This window comes from Ammodytes marinus (assembly GCF_949987685.1).
Source record: "Ammodytes marinus genome assembly, chromosome: 5".
Taxonomy (NCBI): Eukaryota; Metazoa; Chordata; class Actinopteri; order Uranoscopiformes; family Ammodytidae; genus Ammodytes; species Ammodytes marinus.
In genome coordinates this window covers 13,428,044-13,448,832 of record NC_137234.1, presented here as the reverse complement: position 1 = coordinate 13,448,832, position 20,789 = coordinate 13,428,044, and the positions used below count along the sequence as shown (strand labels likewise).

The window sequence follows — 20,789 nt, the reverse complement described above, 5'->3', positions numbered from 1 at the left end:
TTTCAGTAAATAAGACTTTTTTTTTTCTGTCATGTGCTGTGAAATGCTGCTTTTTTTCAGCCTTGCCCCATAGTCTGGCCTAATTTCCCTTCTGAGAGTTTTTTTGTTTTATGCCAAAGCTGGTCAGCTTAAATCTTGATTTCAGACCAAGAGATAGGAAGAATATTAAATGCTTCTTCTCAATCTTACATTTTCAGAACATAAACTGTGTTCTTAAATGTTTCTTAATCTCCAATCTTTCAGATTATTTCCAGGTTAATGTTAAAATATTATTTTTTAGTCTGTGATGTTTGAAACCAACATTACATCTATATTGAAGCTATTCCTCTGACCTACAAAAAAGTGAATAACCAAATATGAATGTATAAAAATATGCCACCTTGTATGGGAATGGAGAAAATGAGACATGGAAACTGAAACCACTATATCTAGGAATATTTGGTTGTGTTTGCATTTTTATATTGTGCAGTAATACAGAACTTTAAGCGTGGACTATTTTCTTTCAAAGGTTTTTTTATTCAACAAAAGATTTGCGAAGCAATTACAGTACACTGATTACGTTTTTTCCCCTTTTTTCTTCCCCCGAACACACCCCGCCCATATCCCACCCCCACACCCAACTACAAACAATCCTGCATCAAAAAATCAGCACAAAAAACAATACACAATGTTAAAAATGACATAAACGAAATACACGCTACAAGAAACAAAAATAAACAATCAATATGAAGAAAAGAAAAAAATAAACATAAAGAAATAAAATTAAATAAAATAAAAGAGGGGAGGAGGTAGCTACTCTTCTATTGTTGTTGTTGGTTTTTTTAAATAATTTAGGAAGGGGCGCCAAATTCTGTCAAATTTATTCTCTGATCCCTGGGTAGTATAACGTATTTTCTCTAAATTCATACATGACATAATGTCTCTAATCCAATGTGAGTGGGAAGGAGGAGCAGGATCTTTCCACTTGAGTAAGATAACCCTACGAGCAAGTAATGAGGTGAAGGCCAGTACCTTCAGCTTCACTTTAGGCAAGCCCGGATTTGGAGCAATGCCAAAAATTGCAGTGAAAGGGTTCGGCTCAATTTAGGCTATATGAATAATAATAATATGGATTGTCAGTGTGGATCTGCTGTGGAAGGAATCTTCAGAATATGGCGGCTTCTCACCAACAGAAAATCCGAAGTTTACGTTTTTAAACTAATCGCTGCACTTCAGAAAGCTGGTTGAGCTGCAAAATGTCACTGAAAAAAGACACAAAACGACTACTAACAACATCTCAGTCTGAGAATCAGTCTGAAGAGTGTGAGGCCCGTTTACACGTCTATGTCCAGACATAATCTGTCCATACTATAGCTGCTATATTTTTGTTACACTTAACTGTTAATGTTTTGTGTTTTTTTTTGTCTTGTAATGTTTGGGTGTCCATGTACTTTTGGCCATGTAGTGTAGTGTAGTGTCAGAGGTTACCACATTTAGACGGACAAAAAGACGACTCCTGACCACGGTCTATTCTCCTGACGCAAGTGAAAGCAGGCAGAACAAGGTCGTAACTTTCCCTCTTGAAAGCAGACTCTGACGCACACTCACACACACAACCATGCAAGCGCAGACACACTTTATTAACCTTTAGGCAGACTGCAGTCACTCTGCACCTTTTCACTGAGCTGGGAATTCAGTGATACAGCTATTAACTAAGTGAGTCATCAACAAAATGTTACAACATCCTAAAAAACAAAAGAAAAAAAGCCACACTGATGTCGAATCACATACCATGAATAAAATGCATTGTGCAAATGTATTAGGGGAGAACGGGGTTAAATGTCACACGAGTTGGTTGTCACAATCGTTATATCTCTGAACCAGAAGGCGCTGTCTGTGAAATTTTGGTAGCCAGATGTAAATATCCAGAATTGGGATCAGAGGTCACCTACATATTCTTCCCTGGAGTTAGACTGGTGAATTTGAGGTGAGAGGACTGTTTGTGTTTTTCATGTCAAATTGAAAATATTTAGCTCCTCAGTATTTTTCTTCTAGGCTTTTACACAATGGGTTTATAACAAAACACTTGTTACCCTAAAAAAATTGAAGGGTAAGCTATAGTTTAGATTGTTGTTAGCAAGCTAATTAGTTGTCAGATGGTTGGTGGCCTTGATGCTAACAAGAAATTCAATTTGGGGTTGGTTGTCACATGTTATCCAAAGGCTGCAGCCAGAAAAGTAACCCAATAACGAAAGAAATTTCCAAGCTGTATCGTCACTGACACCCCAGAGAAGGAAAGAATAGAGCAGGAAAAGGCAGCTAGCATGCAAAAGAAAAAAGGGCAGCAAAATCAAAACAACCCAATGCATCCCATACTAGACCATCTGCCAAGGCTACTGCACCCCAGTGCACTCCACCCCAGCTGGAAAGAAGAAACAGTAAGTTATGTAGGCCTATTTGTCAACTTGACAATGCCTTCTTTTTAAGATTATTCCCATTAAGATAACATCGTGACAAACAACCCCATAGTGTGTGGCAACCGACCCCGTGATGGAGTTAGTTGTCACAATGTGTAAGGGTGTCTTTGATGATTAATTTCTTCTTTATTACAATACATTAGAAAAAGTGAGGGGTACACATTTCAACATCTTAAGCTCCAATTGAATGTAGGAATGACTATTGAAAGATGTTTAGGTGATGAGCAATTCTCACTAGAGTAAAAAGTGTGCCTACTATCCCGGTCTCCCATTTTTATAATAAAAAAAAACTCCCTTCACGTCCCCATGAAGTCTTTCCTCTTCAGTGAAATAAGCAACAGAACAACTTCACATCTAAATGTTCTCTGACTAGACCTGTATGTCACTGTCAGGCTCCCGCACACACCCTATGGTGTCATCATCTCATTTGACTCACCCCTTTGTTTTTGTCTAAGCCTTGCGCATTTACCGATAATGAAAGGGACACTTTAACATTTTCAGGGCGGTGTCTCTGGGTATAACTTTTGATACTCTGTAATATCTCACCAGAGCCGATCACTCGCATAGACAAGTAGGTACACGAGAGGAGAACATCTACAATTAACACAGCATCAATGGTAATGGTGAGTCAAAATCTGTGCTTTTTTTTGTATATTTATACCAAATAATTAGTTTTTTGAATCCTTGCTTGGATGATAAATTATATTCAATTAATGGAAAACGTTTGTCACCATCTCAGACTCAATGAAATGCATTAGACGCCTGTGTGTGAAGCTGTGATTGATGGTTTCCACTTGCTGTGAAAATGAAGGTGAAGTCAGTGTGAACAGATTTAGAGGGAGTGTGAAGAGGTGACTGGTAATCAGAGGAAGCAGGAGGTCATGCTTCTATTCTATCGATCTCCTACTGCATCCGGTTCAATGTTAACCTGGAGAAAGGAAATCTTCTGCCATCCTCCAGGGAGATGCTTGAAAAGGGCTGATTGAATGACCTTTACAAAAAAGGCTGCGGCTCTTCTCTTGTTTTCTGCTCAAATGCATGTGAACAAAGGGGGCCATTTAGAAATCTGGGAACAAAAGCAAATAGGAGCTGAGATGTTTATTTGTACTTTGATCCAATTAGATAACAGATGTTGATTCTGCTCTACAAAGTTACATTTTCTATGTTTTTAGCCCGTTTCCAGACAGGTAGACCACAGGCATGTAGTATTTGACATGCACATCTCCTGTGCTTCAAATTCCCTTTCACCCCCATGCAGTGACTCATAGTTGCTAAGCTCAAATACAACAAACCAGATAAAACTAAGGTGTGTCTCTAACGTAATAATGGAGTGAGGCCGTGGCACACCTTGTAACAGTCATGCTTACTTAACGCCAATTGCAAGATTGAATTTAATTTCATGACAATTTTTGAAAACATCAAAGACAAAACTTTCTGACAACTAAGTGCTTAACAGAATGAAGGACAACGTTAATGAGGTATACAAGAAGAAAGTGCATGCAAAATCTGGACAAACTAGGTTTAAATACAATGTGTTCTGACTTTGTTTAGTCGATCAAAGAAATACCTTATTCCCATGTTAATTGTAATTATATCTTTTTATGGAAGATAGGTCAGGTATTATCCTGAAGCTTTTAAAACTTGAAACTGTGGACTGTGGTGCTGTTGCACAGGAGGGAAGCATTATGTTGTAAAGTGATGGTTTGATTTAGGCTCTCCTCTTTATGGTAGGACAAGGGAAGACTGCAATTTACAAGTGACTAAAGAAAAAATACAAATTCTGAAGAATAACTTCAGAATCATATGGGGGAAGACGAGGGAATGTGAGACATCGGGTAATGTGAGACACCCCCTGTATCTATGACACGGAACACATTTTTGGTCATGTGAGATATATGTTTTCCAGCTCCTCTCGTTTCCCCTTGGCCATGAAAGAGAGGACCTCATGGTGATGTTGTAAGCAAGTTTTTTTCACAAAAATTTATTTTTTGTATGTAAAAGTAAAATTTCTTGCTGTCAACTTAATCGATTGTTGTGCCTAATCAAATTGATTCAGGTAGAAAAACTTCTATCACACATGTTGATGAACTACCAACATATGAAACCATGTGATGATGATAACTGAAGATTAGCCTGAATTGCTGAGAGAGGTAGTTTTTTCTCAAATTGTGGCAGTGGGGTTAAGTGGGACAAATGCTGTGGGGTAAAGTGAGACAGTGTCTGTGCCCTCTTTTAATGCATCCATTATATTTGAGGTAGCAAGGAGACTAGTTTGAAAAGACAAAAGACAATGTGGGCTGGAGGTCGGGGTTGATGGTTGAAGGGATATCAGCAAGGGCATGGTTTGGCACGTATGTATGTGGGGGACAAGAGAGTGACCTTTAACATCAATATACTCTAAGAAATATGTCTTTATTCAATGAATGATCCCAATAAAACAAATGCATGATTATGTTACTAGTCCGACATTAGTTTTGTAATATTTGGTTTTCAAGCTAGCTGTCAGGATTCTAACTGTTACAATTTGTGTTGTTATGGTAGTTTCAGGGTGTAAAAAGTAAGTGGTTCAGTTCACCCCCTTGATTTTTCTGGTCCGTCTCAGTTTACCCCACAGCTGGGGTAAAGTGAGACACATGACAACCTTTAAAAAAACATATTTTCACTGGCCTTTGTCTTGAAAAAAATCTGCTAATGCCCATTTCTAGGAAACATCCTGAATAAATTGGAAATGTGTAAATTTGAGTGATAAATCATTTTAGCTCGCTTAGAGGGGAGCAAATGTAAAAAGTGTCTCAGATTACCCCGTTCTCCCCTATATATTTTATCATTGGATTATAAATAGAGGTGCATGTGCATTAGTTCAGTGTTGCAGCTAGTACAGCTGGGGTTGATTTAAAGTACATTTTATACTTAAAATAATAATATCATAATAATACATCATTACTAGTCGATTTAAAAGTTGTTTTGATAACCTAAATCTGCGAACTAACCTGTCACAAATTTCACATAAATGCAGTTGAGTAAAAAGTACAATATTGGTTTCCAAAATGAGTTGGGGTTATAACCTATAACATAAACATGTATACTAAGGTAAATTCAAATATCTGAAATGTATATTTATGTCATGAGTAGAATACTCTATGTACTTATTTACAATCCACCACAGGAAGCAACAGTGTCATAACACTGCATGGATGACATGTGGCATTCAAGTGTTGATGAGTTAGAGCTTCCTGGCAAACTGCCGACAGAAAGTTTAACCTTGTTACTTACTTGTAACCTCATTATTAATTGTAAGTATGACTCCACTGACGTTTGACAAGTACCCTGTTTAACCCTGTTACAAGATGAATCTGTGCCTGTATTTTAATGTCGATCGTACACAAATGTATGTATTTAACCTACACGAAAAAAAAAGTAGGCTACATTAAATCCAACATTCAACTTAATGTTACATTCAAGTAAATTGTAAAAAGAAAACGAAAAATAGAATCCTGAAATAAAAGTTAGACGGGGAAAATGGAAAAACTATCTCCCCCTCCTCTCATAAAAGCAATACCTCAACACATATCTCTGTACTATCAGATATACTAAGCTGCAATAGAACAACTCTGATTCTTAATTTGACTGGAGAGCTGTTTATCTCAGGTAAATCAAGGCGAGTTTGGGCACATGTGAAGATTTGTCTGTGGACATAAGACGGCTGGTTTGTTTTTTTATGGGAATTCAGACATGGGGGGAGATTATATCACGAGGGAGACAGTACATCACAAACTACCGTAATACCTGCAAGTAGGCGAGCACCTGTGTGTCAGGTACTTTGGTATAAGCGAGGCGAGACTCCACCTACTGCACTGCTCGCCCTGAGCGCCTCTCCGACCTCTCCGCACAGTTTCGGCTGCGCCACCGACAGTTTGCCAGTACAGACGCCCTTATTCGCGTCTCGCTTTAACTCTTCACCATGACTAGTACCGTGGGCTCAGAGACCGTGTTTTTGTCCGCTTTACAGCCCCACAACTCGGTCACCACCTACGGCCTCCCGTCGGACATCCAGCTCGGGAATGGGGGCTCCGTGTCGGACGAGGTGGCGAGAGCGCGTCGCGTCCAGCAGCAGGTCCAGATGAGACTGGCGGAAAAGACGTCTACACTTCCGCGTCAGAATGGATCAGCCTCACACTACGCCATGTCAGGTAAATAAATGCCAACCAAGTTTTAACAAGGAACCACATCGTCTTTTTGTTCTGTGTTATGAGAGTATTTGCGTTTGACAGCGCACGATGGGCATGTGTGGGGTCAGAGAGCGGCGGCCCTAAGGCAAAGGTCCTGCTGATACAGGTACAGGTTTCTATAGGTGCAGATGGAATTGTCTGACTGTGGTCTGGACTGAGTGTATTGCCCAATAGCTATGGCCACATATCTGTGCTAGTGAATGGGAAGGGAAGCTCTAATGTGAACGCTGCAACATTTTCTTTGGCCTTAGTCCAAGTAACTGAAATTAACCTTAGGTGTTTTTGATGGGGATCCATTGAAGAGCTGCGATATTGATCATCAAATGCTTTTAGGTTTGTGTCAACATTTTCAAAAATGATTTCCTTGGCTATATAACAGTTCTGAAGGGACCTATATGACACCTTGTTTACTTTTTATTTTCTGCTTAACATTTGCCTATAGTAACAGTATAATTTAGTTTACAATGTAATTGGAAGTCTAGAAACCTGTAAAGTAGAGTATGGCATGTTAGTTGTTTCTTTTTTCTTTCAGGGTTTTTTTGTGTGTGTGTGCGTGCGTGCGTGCGTGCGTGTGTGTGTGTGTGTATGTATGTATGTTCTCAAAAAAAATCCATAAATGAAGTATTTAAAAAAAAAATCGATTAAAAAAACCCTTTATGGGTTCGTTTTCCCCTTTTGGACCAAACCGAACCAGTGTTTAATTTTTTATTACCAGATGTTTTCTCCACTAATTTAATACATTGTTTTGTTCATAAATTGTCAGATAAAAAGCTGCGTATATAGCTTTTACTTTCAAGTGCAAGATTGTGCATGCATAAATACGCCTTGTGTACACTGCTGCATTCCTGTTTCTTTGTCAGCTCATACTGTAGGTCTGTCCTCTCAGCTGCTCTGCTGGTCTACAGCAGATGAACCTGAACTGAAGCTTCATGCAGCAGCGGCCTCACAGTACTGTTGGTTGTGTAGTGTACTTGTGCGTAATAAAGGGTTAATGTGTAACAGGCCCAGACAAGTGCTGCTTTCATGAACTTCCCTGATAGCAGACCTGGCTGAAAGCCTCCCTCTGTGGCCTTGGGTTTCAGGTCTTACTCAGCTGTTAAGGTTGAGGGGTTCAGGAGATGCCTGGGAGATGAAAGTGTTGTGAGAACCAGCTGTTGTGCCGTGTGTTTATGCACCTACCATTGTTAAACAGTGTCTGTCTGAGCTGCCTTGGCACGCTGGCAAAGCCTGCCAAGGTTTGCTTATTGTGTAAGCAGCGGGAAAATGAAAGGTCTCCAGGAGAGTTGTGGATTAGTTTACTCGATTGTTACGTCCCATTTGATGATTTGACGCGGCTAAATAATTGAAATTGTCTGAGATGTAGAGCATGGAAACAGTGTTGTCTTGTATTGTCTGATGACTAAAACAAGTGTACCTGGTTGAGGGGTGAAGACACTCCTTCATGTCTCATGATTCATTGTTTTACGCTAAACTACAGAGAGCAGGTGGAGCAGCTTAATGTCACATTCTTGTTGTTTTGACCTCTTAATTCTGGGCTTTGTGGCAGCAGGGAAGGAATCTTTTTCTCACTCTTTTCTAGTTTGAGAATGTCCCCAAGGCATCAACAATAGATGCCTCAACAGTACAGTCATACTGTTCCCTGTCAATTTAACAGCTGGAAATTAAATATACAACGCATCGTATATATGTCACTGTATGAACAAACGAGATGTGCGAGATGTTTTCAAACTGTTATCTCTGCCTGTCCTTTGCCCTGGGCTTCGCTGGGAGGGAAACAGACAGTAATAAAATGTTGCCACCTGATAACCTCTTTTGAAACCTGCGAGATAGGGAGAGACTGATTCCTTTCAATATAATGGAGACGGCTGCCACATTGGTGGTTTGTGGCTTTGGAGATGGTCATTATAGATTCATGAGTATTCACATTTCATGAGAAAAAAATCCAGAGGATTAAGAAAAGAACGCCTCCTCCTCCTGTATATCTAAATTCTGAAACAACTGCACATTTATGGCCATGACTAAGTGGTGTCCACAGGTGAACAAGTCTCAGCAGAAAGTGAGAGTGGACAAAAAGTGTGAGTGAAGGCTTTACGATTGTTTACTTCCAAAAGACGAAAGAAGAGAGAAAAAAGTTCAGTATCTCCCCCGAAGGAGTTTTCAAGGTGTGTTTCTCGTGTGTTTCAATGGTGTGTTGGGCGTTGCCAGGGATGGGCTGGGGCCGGTCCAAGGGCTGCATCAGTCATTCCTTAAACCAACTGGTTTTAATGTGAGTGTGTGTGTGTGTGTGTGTGTGTGTGTGTGTGTGTGTGTGTGTGTGTGTGTGTGTGTGTGTGTGTGTGTGTGTGTGTGTGTGTGTGTGTGTGTGTGTGTGTGTGTGTGTGTGTGTGTGTGTGTGTGTGTGTGTGTGTGTGTGTGTGTGTGGGGCGTGCTCACTAAAAACTCACATGGGAAGGCTTGACATGTACAGCACACTCATGCACATGTGTATGACATGTTTAAATTTGTACAGCGATCCCTGACTTTTCCATATAGTATGAAGTTGACATTTTTGTTATGTTGTGAACCGTAGTCATTATTGTCTTATGATGATTTGTTATAACTTTGGTGATCCGATTGCTAGTGCCATCATCAGATCACTATTTTATATTGTCCATTACTTTGATTTTAATACCTGCAAAATGTTATAATGATATTCACATCTGCTTCAGCTGTACTTTGTGTTCAGTACTGATGAGCAAATATTAGCATGCTAACACAAACGCACTATATCAAGAACATTCACTGGCTCTCCGTGCTTAGAGAGAGAGAGGAGAGAGAGAGTGTCTTTGTTCATCAGAAGTGAACTGTTGTCCAAGTGGAGGGTAACAAGACACGTCAGACCCGGTGACTGGTCATGGCCTGCTGTTACAGACCGTGTCTTCAGTGCAACAGGACACCTGTGGCTTACCTGTCATTTTCCCACGAGTTAGAGTAGGTCTGTACAACAAAAAACTGTCTATTCTCAAATAACATTATGTGAGCAATAACATAATCACAAAATAATGTATATTTTAATTTGGAAACATGAGCCTGTAAGAGTAAACAGGTTCAGTGTTGGTTCATTGTTTCCTTGATTGGTCAGGGTTGACTTGATGCTGCATTATTTATGTGTGCAGCCGGGTTCAATGATCATTTGACAGAACAAACGCTGTTAAAATTGTTCACGTTTAAGGCTTCCTAGGATAGCCAACATTGTTCTGCCCTTTGCGTGATGTGAAAACAGATATGTATCAATGTTAGTTAGAAATTTAAAATTATTTCAAAAAGAAGTTCCATTTGTCATAACGGAAAAGTGAAATGTTTCCGTGCACTCTTGAACACTGTGTAATGTGTCCAGGGAACACAGTCAGCGGCTGTGAAACTCTTTGCTTGCAAAAAGTCAAACTATTTGTTAATGCTTCTGATGGGTACATATCAACAAAAGAGCACACAGGACAAAAGGTAAATAGAGGAGCTCTCACGTAACATGCCGATATGTGGGCAACACATTTCATGCACATCAAGAGAGGCACTTTTTGCAGTTAAAAGAGCTTTCACTTGTCTTTTTTGTTGTGTCTGCCCGGACCTGTTTGGAAGCCTTTCCACCGCAGCTGTATTTCACAGTGGTTCTTCTGCTTATAGAATAATGGCCTATACTCTGTCATTAGCTTTCTAGTCGTGTAATCATGAGAAAGTAGACATTTCAAGAAGTGACAGGTGGCATGTAGAAGAAGTGATTGTTGTATCTCAACATTTCAAAACAGAGCAAGGAAGTTTTCTTTTTTACCCACTTTTTTTCAGTTTTTGTACGAGTTTTAAGAATGTTCACTGATATCAATGTAATATTGTTTTTTACTATGGTGGTATTAATTTTTTTATTCTGTTTCTCTGCTGTCTTCCAGACCACGGTGGCTCTTCGACAATGAAATATCAGACCTACACCCCAAATTACAGCTCTAAATCCAACTATGTGTTCTCTGGCGCCCAAACAATGGTGAGCACTACAACATTATTTCACTGTTTCTACACGTGTCATTCACACATATAAAGGAAATATTCAACTGATCATGTAGCGCGTCATTTAGCTGAATGTTCTAAAACAACCAAACACAATCCCTGACCCCTCTGCTGGTGTCACATTGGGGCACACAGGACACAGCATGTGTGGTATTTCACAGTAGACTGTCATCAGGTCAGCTCAGGGATCTCAAGCCCACTCGTTAAATTCCTCCTATTAAGAGATTCAATAGGAAAACACTGGCTCTGTGCCACAGATGGTTGAGCTCTGAGCTTAAGATACACCTGAAGGTGAAATATAGCATTTTATATTTGAGTAATTTTTAAAGCCTTTCTCCATATAATTTTTTTTTTGTATTTTTGTATGAGAAATTGAAATACTAATGACCGAAACACTAAAGGCAAGGCAAGGCAAGGCAGCACAATTCAGACACAAGGTCACTCAAAGTGCTTTACAGGGGCAAGATTAGAATACATAAAACACATTATAAAACATTTAAAAGCGAATAAAAGAAGCAAATAAAACAAAAATTGCAGGTTAAAATGGAAACAAAAAAGTCTTCAGACTCGATTTAAAAGAACTGAGAGTTGCAGCAGTACTAACAGTTTCTCCTATCTTCATCCTCAGGGTCCACGTATGGCCCAGGGGTCAGGCTTTAGTAGCCAGTCTTCTGGAGGAGACATGTCCCATTACCATAAGATCACTGTCGGAGGTGGAGGGGGTGGTGGTGGTGGTGGTGGCGGCGGCGGGTATTACAGAGAAGAGATGAGCATGGGCGGAGGCGGCTACCAAGGGGTTGCCAGGCCTCACAGCAGAATGGATGGAGAAATACTCGCCATGAATGCAATGCGGCAGCAAACAGCACAGGTGAATCCCTGGATGGTCGACGGTAGCGATGCCGCAAGCATGATGTCCGACCGGGACGCCATCCTAAGAGGCCATCAGACTCAGCAGAGAACAATGAACGGCTACTCCAGCCAGGTGAGGCAAGGAGGAGCCATGACCTATCAGTCAACCCTTCCCAGATCTCTTAGTGGCACTCTGTCCCGCAGCGGAGGGATGACCGGAGGAGAGGAACAGGTCTTCGTCCAGCAACATGCCTACAAAGGCCCAGCGCACCGCACCATCAGCAGGATTACAAACCGAAACAACCGGATGAGCATGGGCTCAGTGTCTGGGACCATGCAGCACATGGCAGGTGGTGGAGGGATGGACGTAATGGACGGAGGAGGGTTCATCGCAGGTGGTTCCCAGGCCAACCTATATATGCAGCAGCAACGCCAGGGCAGCCTGTCCCGCGCCGCTTCAATCAGAAGCATGCAGAGTGTGGGCAGGGGCGCGGACATCTACCAGATGGATATGGGAGCCAGCATGGGCAACCTCAGCGGGTGAGAGCTCACATGACTAAAAGCGATGATGTTTTATTTGAATAACCTGCATTGCATGTTCTCACAGTATTTCTGATCCGTATTTGCTAAAATGCCATTGTTCATATTTGACTGGTAAGATTTCAGCCAACTCAATCATCTCAAGAACCAACCTCAGTACACACTACACAGTGGTGTTTACTGATTTGAGGAGTACATACAATATGGCTTGTTATATTCTTCTAGTTTCTATTAATAGTTTACATAGAAACTTTTGTCCAACAATAGGCCCTTCGCACCGATCAACGCACGGGCCCTAATAATAATAATCAAACCGATTACAATAGGGAATTCGCATGGGCCCTTATGAGCTGATCCTACTGAAAAAGTATATTGTCTGCTTAAGTAAAGCCTGATGTTAATCCTCTGTGCCGTAGAGAGCCTCATTTTCCAAAAAACACAAAACACATATCATCTAGCAGCACTTTTACATAGAGTGGCATGTCCCTCTAGTATAATAAATATGAGTATTGTAGTTAATTTTGAATTAATACACATGCCCTGCACTGCTGCCATAAATACTTGCTAGCGCTCAAAAGGTGTATTATTCTACTGCTGAAAAAAGTCCCACAAACAAATGCATACTTTGTTCCACTTTGAGGAAGTTTATCTAAAAATGAGTACTGATAGCTTGAGTCTATCTGGTGACCCAGTTTTGAAGTATTTTTTCTGAATGTCAATGACTTTCTTTAAATGTTAAAACACCAGTACAACAACTTTCATGTGTCAGGAGGTTTTAGAGAGGGAGTGTTGGATGTGAACAGTGTATTTCCCAACAGCCGTGAGGCGGCTCCATAGTGGCAGGACTGGTTTTGGGTGTGGTCGCTCAGTTTCAGGCCTCGCATTTCACACATCCCCACAGCGTGTGGTTTGCAGACCACTGTGTGATTTGGGAGAAATTCAACAAGCTGAATTATGCAGACAAGACACAAATCATCTTTGAATTATTTCTGTGGCAACTCTGTTGCTTTTCATTCAGACATCCAAAAGGCATATTCTGTGCTACCATACATAGCGTGAGGTTGATTAAATGTTTTTAAATTCTCTGGTTGAATTTGTTCATTTGCTCTTTCGCTAGGATCAACTCCTTGGACATGCCCACGGCATTGCAGCACCTGAGAACAGAGGACCCTGACCTGCAGGTTCTGGGTGCCGCCTACATTCAACATGAGTGTTACAATGACAAGGAGGCCAAAAACGAGGTATTTCAAGCTTGCGGTTAGAATTCCTCTAGGGCTTTTCTCTCTTTAGTTCCTTTTTGAGAGACTCAGTGATTTATGGATGTTTCTGCACACAAATTAGCTGTGTAGCGCTTCAGTTGTTCCTCCTGTTGCTCAATTGCGGACCCTGCCTTGTGCAGGTATTAATAGTCAGACATAGATTAGAGACAATACATTTTATCTAATGTGAGACACTCTTATGGCAGCTCATTCACTTAGTTTGAGCTAATGTTCAGCTCTGAGGATACAGCCTCTGGTGAGCTGGTTTAGAGTCAGCTCTTAAAAAGTATCAAGATTATTTTCTACTGAAAGGAATGACCCTGACATTTTGGAAAATAAACTTCCTTTACTTTCACTTACTTTACTTGCTAAGATTTGGATGATAAGGTGTATACCATTGTTTGTATGGTAAATATTAGTTTACAGCAAGCAGCTTGGCTTTAGCATCAAGACTGGAAACAGGTTACAAAATCATTGCAGCATCTGGAGGAATATTTACTGTACAAACATGAGCGTGATCTTTTCATCTAGCTCTCATCGAGAAAGAGAATAAGCATTTTCCCCAACATGTCGAACTATACCTTTTAAAGACCCTGAGGATCTGGAAAATCGTAGTAGTGGCATAAAAAATACAGAGGCTGACAGCAATGCACACCCCTCTGCACTATGGATACAACCTTGGGAACACTGGGATGAGTTGAAGAATGTACTTATTTAAACAAATAAACAAAAACTTGTAGTGGTGGGAATAATTTGAAAGATGCTACAATCACATAAAAAAATTGATTCATGGAAAAGATTCATGGAAAAGTCTTGGACGACCTAATCGGGAGAAAAAGACGTTACCATGAGTGTTCAATAAAAAACACACTCTTCCTCAGAAGAACTTTCTAACTTCCACCCCATCTACAGGTGCGTCGCTTGAAGGGAGTTGGTGACCTTGTGGCCCTGTTCAACTCCGACAACCAGGAAGTGCAGCGTTTTGCCACTGGTGCCACACGCAACCTTATCTATGAGAGTATGGACAACAAGGTGGCCCTGATCGAGGAGGGCGGCATCCCAGAGCTGGTCAAGGCACTTAAGGAGCCCGACGATGAGCTCCGCAAAAACATTACAGGTGGGAAAAATGTATATCTAAAGAGTCATTGAAATAAAAAAAATAACATGACATGATAGGCAGAGTTGATGTCAGAGTTCTTGTTTTGGACTTTCACCCCTGGAGTCGAAATTATTGCAAACAATGAGTCACACTATTCGTATGTAACGTGTTCTTAGCTGCGGTGCCCTTGAAATTCTTTGGGGCAAAAAGTAGCCTTTGAAATTGCTATTATTCCGCACCAAACAAACAGAAAGACGATGGCAAGCTGCAACTCGACACTTTTTACCAGAATCAGCTGATTATTGGCATTTACTGTAACCTAATCTTTGAGTTTGAGTTGGTTACATTTTTTAAGAGATGTGAGAAACGTTTTGCTTTCTTGTGAAAGAGTTGTCATCTAATTTGTTTTTCTTTCCAGTCGACTCGGTCTTATCGTCCATCAGCACTCATGCTTTCTCTGAATCTGCTGCCGTCTTTCATGATCATATCTTGTCAGCAGAACTGGTCATACTTTCTCATACATTTTACCCTGACTGAAAAAATTTAGAAAATGGATTTTGCAAGTCAAGGCCTATATTGTAGATATTTTCAAGGAATGCAGGGATGTGTCTGGGTACTGTTAAGAGCTACAGCCTTCTCTATAGGGTGTGTGAAGAGGGGGTTAAGCAAGTTATGTGGGAGTGGCCTGTGCCTGTGGATCAGAAGAATATCCACCACTCCCTTTTATGAGTTAAGTTGTCACTCTTTCCTCTGAGCCGTTACAGTTACACCTTGATCTATATCTGTTGGAGTCCTAGAAAAACTCTGTCACGTGTTCAGTTGAAACCTTGGAAAAGGGATAGATAACAGAGCAAATGTACCTGTCCTCTTTTGCCTGGGCGGTCACATATCTAAATCACAGAAGGCCAGATTGAACTGACACAAATGGTGTCAGCACGTCAAAGAAGTTCCGATGTCTACTATTCAAAATGAAACTAAAATAAATGTGAGTTTTGCTGACACTCCTCTGGTGTGTGTGTGTATGTATGCAGGTATCCTGTGGAACCTTTCATCCAAAGACAACCTGAAGGAGAAACTGGCCAGAGAGACACTGAGTGAGCTGACAGAGCAGATTCTCATCCCTCTGTCGGGCAGTGGAGACTCTGACTCTGACACTGAGGGCATACGGCATTCCCCTTCCGAGACAGAAATCTTCTACAACACCACCGGATGTCTCAGGTGCACCTCACTTATTATCCGTGTCATCTCTTGGCGGTTACAAAAATTTGTTGAAACGTTTTTTTTTCTTCTTCTGTTTTCGGTTCATCTTTCAGCCTCTGCTCTCATGAGCATGTCTGCATTTTTGGGAACTTGTTCTGACAACGCTATCCGACTCATATGTCAGCTACTGAAGATTTTACCACACCCATTGCTTTTTACTGTTGTTTGGAAAAGCCTGTGTCACCCCTGGCCTCCACTGGCTTTGGTTCTGCTCTGGATTAAAAATAAAACAAAAATGTTATTGACAAATTATTTACCATTCAGAGATTAATTGTGAGTCACCGTGTCACTTGGAAATTATTGGTGTATTTCTGCTGCACAGTACCAAGCTGTACTATCATCTCTAGCTACACCAAATACGACAAATACACATTTTTACTGAACAACACTTAAACATGTTACAATGTAAGTCAATGCAACCTACGTTCCAAACGAAGAAAACTCACAAGATCACTGCATGTAATTTATTTGCATTCTTGCTTTCTTATTATTCCGAGAAGAGGCTGTTACATGGCGTGCAAGTAGGAGGGCGTCTAAATGGCAAATCCTTTTTTTTGACATGTTCTTTATTTGCACCTTTAAACCTATTGGTGCTGCTGCTGCTGGACAGGACACACAATTTTAAAGCATTGATTATAAACATGCACATATTACACCGCATATCTTTTGATGGCGGTAATTAAAGGAATACAGTTTATATTTTTAAATTACCCCGGGATACAGTAATACCTCATCACCACCCAACCTTACCGGAAATGGCTAGCTGACCTCTCTCTCACTCTGTGTGTGCACAGGAATCTGAGCTCTGTGAACGAGAAGACCCGTCAGAGTATGCGAGAAACACGTGGCCTGGTGGACTCTTTGGTTGGCCACATCAAGGCCGCCCTCGACGACAACAAGTCAGAAGAAAAGGTGAGACAAGAGGAGATGGAGCTGAATCGGAGCTTTCTGTTCAATCCAAGTCTTGTGTATTAACTTGAATGTGTTTGTGTGTGTGTGTGCGTCAGGGGGTGGAAAATGCAGCGTGTGTGTTGAGGAACCTCTCCTACCAGCTCTACCACGAGATGCCTCCCTCTGCTCTGTTGCGCCTGGAAGGACCGACCAGAGGCCAGGACTCAGGAAAGGGCGAAGCCATCGGTTGCTTTACACCCCAGAGCAGGAAAGCCAAAAATGTACGCACACGTGAGATTCACCCATCAGTATTATTATTTTTTTTTTGTTGCATGGACCCCACAATCCATCTCAACACCGTCTTCTCGTCTTTTCCCTTTCCCTGACAGAGCAAGAACCAGGATCTCTCCACTTTCACCGAGGTTGCCCGGGCGCCAAAGGGTATGGAGTGGCTGTGGCACCCGCAGATAGTCGGTGTGTACAACCGTCTGCTGCATACGTGTGAGATCAACTCCACCACCCGCGAGGCAGCAGCTGGAGCGCTGCAGAACATCACAGCTGGAGACAAGAGGGTAAGCAGCTTATCCATCAGTCTTCTGTAGTCAAATGGAGCAAATCATAACCTTGTCTCATGTTTGAATCATCCCTCTCTCTCTCCCTCTCTCTCTCTCTCTCTCTCCCTCTGCAGTGGGCTTCAGTGCTGAGCCGCGTGGCTCTAGAGCAGGAGCGCATACTGCCAGTGCTGCTGGACCTGCTGCGTACCGAGCGTGATCTGGAGCTGCGTTCTCTCACAGGCTTCCTCCGAAACCTGTCCCGCCATGCCAGGGATAAGAATGACATGGGTGAGTCTTTGTGTTTTTTAATCAATCAAACATTAACAATGTGATGGCTCTGAGTTACCTGTTGATATTGAATACTTTTCTCAGTAGTGCTAATAAGGGGATGTGCCAGGTTGTGGTGCATCTTTGTTTTATTTAATAGTCACAATATTAATGTTGAGATTACATTTAAAAAGCACCCATCTGAATGTATATGGTTGGTTTATATAAAATATAATTTTACTAAGAAAATGTGCTACAATCAAAGTTTAAATTTGGAAGATACATTTGTTAGGTGATATTTATTAAGGATGCAATGGAATAATTAATAACAGCCAGGACTGTGTGAAAGTGGCCAGGCAACATAAACAAACCCCACCTACTATACTGTCATTTGCTGTTGATTCAAATGTTGCTGAATCCTGATTGGTGCACAGAGTCCCACCCACTTCAAACCAGTGACAAAACAAAACAAAAAATACAGATGATGGCTGATTATGAAAATAGGTTTAAATCACATATAATCCTAACAAACTTGTATTGGTGTATCCAGCCACAAAGGTGGTGAACAACCTTGTGACCAAGCTGCCTGAAGACGGACACCAGAAGGAGCCTTCCAGCGAGGTGGTGGTCAACATCTGTGGTATTCTCAACAACCTTGTGACAAGCAGCAGCGTAGCCGCCAGAGACATCACCTTCTTCGACGGCCTTACAAAACTGGTCGGCATCAAGAACTCGCACGACAGCAGGTGAAGTGCCATTGTTTAAACAGACTTTGCTATCTGAATACGTTCTGTCTGACACTGATACAGACATTTTGCATGGCGTGGTGTTGAATGTTGCATTAAATGTTGCAGATTCTCTTCTTCTTCTCTCAACTTTTTTTTTTAAATTAATCTTTCTTTTCTAGCCCTGGCAAGATGAAAGCAGCCAAAGCAGCAAGCACAGTTCTCTGCAACATGTTCCAGTACAAGAAACTGCACAAATCCTACAAATCGGTAAGAGACTGTACAAATGAGTACTATAAAGAAGCCATGGAAAAAAGTCAAATACATGCACATTTTGTATTACTTATTTTTTAACAACAATGCCTCAGTTCAGAAAAAAAATATTTTTCAAGAGTGAAGACGGTGAATGGCGATTGCGACACAAGTCACGGCTGAGTAGATAAACTTTCTCTTAATGGTGCCCCACCCCTCGTATGTGTGCATGTGTGCATGTGTGTGTGTGTGTGTGTGTGTGTGTGTGAAGGATTCCATTGTTTTCTGTCTGCCGTCATTTGGGGTGGCACTTTTTCAAAATTACACACACGCATTCAAACATGCACACGCACCCACACACACGTCAAGTAGGTTCACCCACAGCTTAGGCGGGGTCAGGTAAGTTTTCTGCCTGTTGCATTAGACTTGCCCCTCCCAAGGGTGCGGTGCTAAGCTTATTTCCTATTGAACAAGTCCCAACGCAACATGTTTTTAAAGCTTGTCCTACGTACAATTTTAAAATGGTATTCTCACATTTCTGACCCATCTTGGTACGTTACAAAAACAACAGTATATCTACATACGCTAAAATGGAGCTGTATAAACACCAGATTGCACAACTCTGTTTTGTATTGCGAGCTCTGAGGTCAAGTGTGGTTAAAATTCAAACATTGAGGCAGCTGTTGTTATCTACAGTGTAATTAATGTTTGTTCAAATACTTTAAAAGATATGAATCATGCAAGATTGTTTTCCAGAGTTTCATGTCATAACCCTATCTTTGTTTCTTTGTGTTACAGAAAGGGTTTACGAGGGCGGACTTTGCAGATATTGCTATGTAAGACATATTGAAAGTAGTACAAGTTCACTTCTACAACAGCAATCACTCCTGCATTAACAGCCCCCCCGAGGAAAAACATATTTTCAGCGATGTGGGAGGAAATAAACTCTTTATACTATTAAACAGTTTTTATCTGCTATACTTTGTGATGAGAAATCGACACAGAAGTAATGGAGGATGGAGCGATGGAAAAAGGACTCTGTGTATATTTTTAACATTCGATGGACGTCATTGTCGTTTAAGAAATATGGATCCAGTGAGGTGGACTACTGATGGATTGCGCACCTTAACCATTTGCTCTTTGTTTGAACACTGTATGTTTTAGCATGGAATCAGGGATTTCTTTTCTGTCATAGCAACATGTATTCGGATGAAGCTGCAGCCGTTTGTGTTTCTTCAGTTTAAAAACAGTTCACAACTCTTGATGGACAAAATGATTGACTTATGTGTCTTTTCTTTTCACTGTTGCACCTCAATTACAGCTCCAATGCAAACCAATGTGGTAATTAAATACGTTGCATTTTTGTAAATATTGCTTTCTCTTTTACACTGAATTCAAATGTTTTTATACTGTTGCTGCATACTTTCCATTTGTAGTTTTTGGATGGAAAATTTGTAGTTTTTGGATGGAAAATGTGTTTATAAATGAGTAAAAATTACAACAAAGGTTATAATTGAATGTAAACAACATGAGATTTATATAAAAAAAAGAGTTTGCTGAAATTGGGATGTTGAAAAGTTTAGATTAAGATATTTTGGGATGATGATTGTGCCTCCAAAGTTAACTTTTGTATTTTGTCATGTGCTTTTAAACTTGAAAAAGTCTCAATCTCGTCAAACAAAATACTGATGTGTGACAACTATAATGTTTAGTTTTAATACAACATTATCAATGCTGTTTGTCTTTGTCAATAAGTGGTGTGAGTGTGAAACACTTGTTTTCAGAACCAATTTGTTTAGTATTAATTTAGTGTTTTTATGCTCATAAACTACAAATTGCACTTTTGGATTCAGACCACATTGAAACTTATTTATATTTGGCAAGTCTAATATTTAGATTAAATTCTAAAACTCAAAATAATTTGGAGTTATTTCCCCTGTGGCATAAAATGGTGACTTTGTGTTTCTGTTGCTGTCCTTTTCCTCCGATGGGTGTCTCAAAACACTTAGTGTTGTTATATTTGCTTTTGTGTTGTACACAGGCGGATGTATCATCTGAATATTTTTCAACTAATAAAGAGATTTGGAAGTGACATTTTGTATGTGTTTGTTCTGCAGAGTGTTCTATGGCTGTAAGAGAGACTGACATTGTGATATATCAGCCACTCCCTGTTTACATATTTGCTCCTGCTCAGACAGGAACAACACCAAACCTTCTCTGTTGTGCCCTTATTTAGGCTCTTATTCCACTGCAGGTAATCTTTACTCCATGAAGGAAGAGATCATCCTGTCCTAACAGGCAGAAGCAACTTTTTTATTAATGTGACAGCCGAGTTGTTGTTAGAGTCAGTTTAGGTCACACATAAAGCCTTCC

The 20,789-nt window shown here is 40.7% G+C and overlaps 1 protein-coding gene across 3 annotated transcripts; it reads left to right on the top strand.

Moving 5' to 3' along the window:
- Nucleotides 1–2,919: 2,919 nt before the first annotated feature.
- Nucleotides 2,920–20,508, top strand: pkp3a (plakophilin 3a). Of its 3 annotated transcripts, none has more exons than XM_080028184.1 (14): nt 2,920–3,073; nt 6,466–6,646; nt 10,606–10,697; nt 11,349–12,109; nt 13,227–13,350; nt 14,281–14,485; nt 15,499–15,685; nt 16,522–16,639; nt 16,735–16,899; nt 17,008–17,190; nt 17,307–17,460; nt 17,990–18,185; nt 18,347–18,434; nt 19,215–20,508. In XM_080028184.1, exons 1-14 carry the CDS (start codon nt 3,071–3,073, stop codon nt 19,254–19,256), a joined length of 2,499 nt encoding a protein of 832 aa, XP_079884310.1. In that variant the 5' UTR covers nt 2,920–3,070; the 3' UTR covers nt 19,257–20,508. The 3 variants fall into 3 exon arrangements, with proteins under 3 accessions (XP_079884310.1, XP_079884309.1, XP_079884308.1); XM_080028183.1 differs by having other exon boundaries at nt 2,924–3,079; XM_080028182.1 differs by lacking the exon at nt 2,920–3,073 and having other exon boundaries at nt 6,334–6,646.
- The last annotated feature ends 281 nt before the right edge of the window (nt 20,509–20,789 follow it).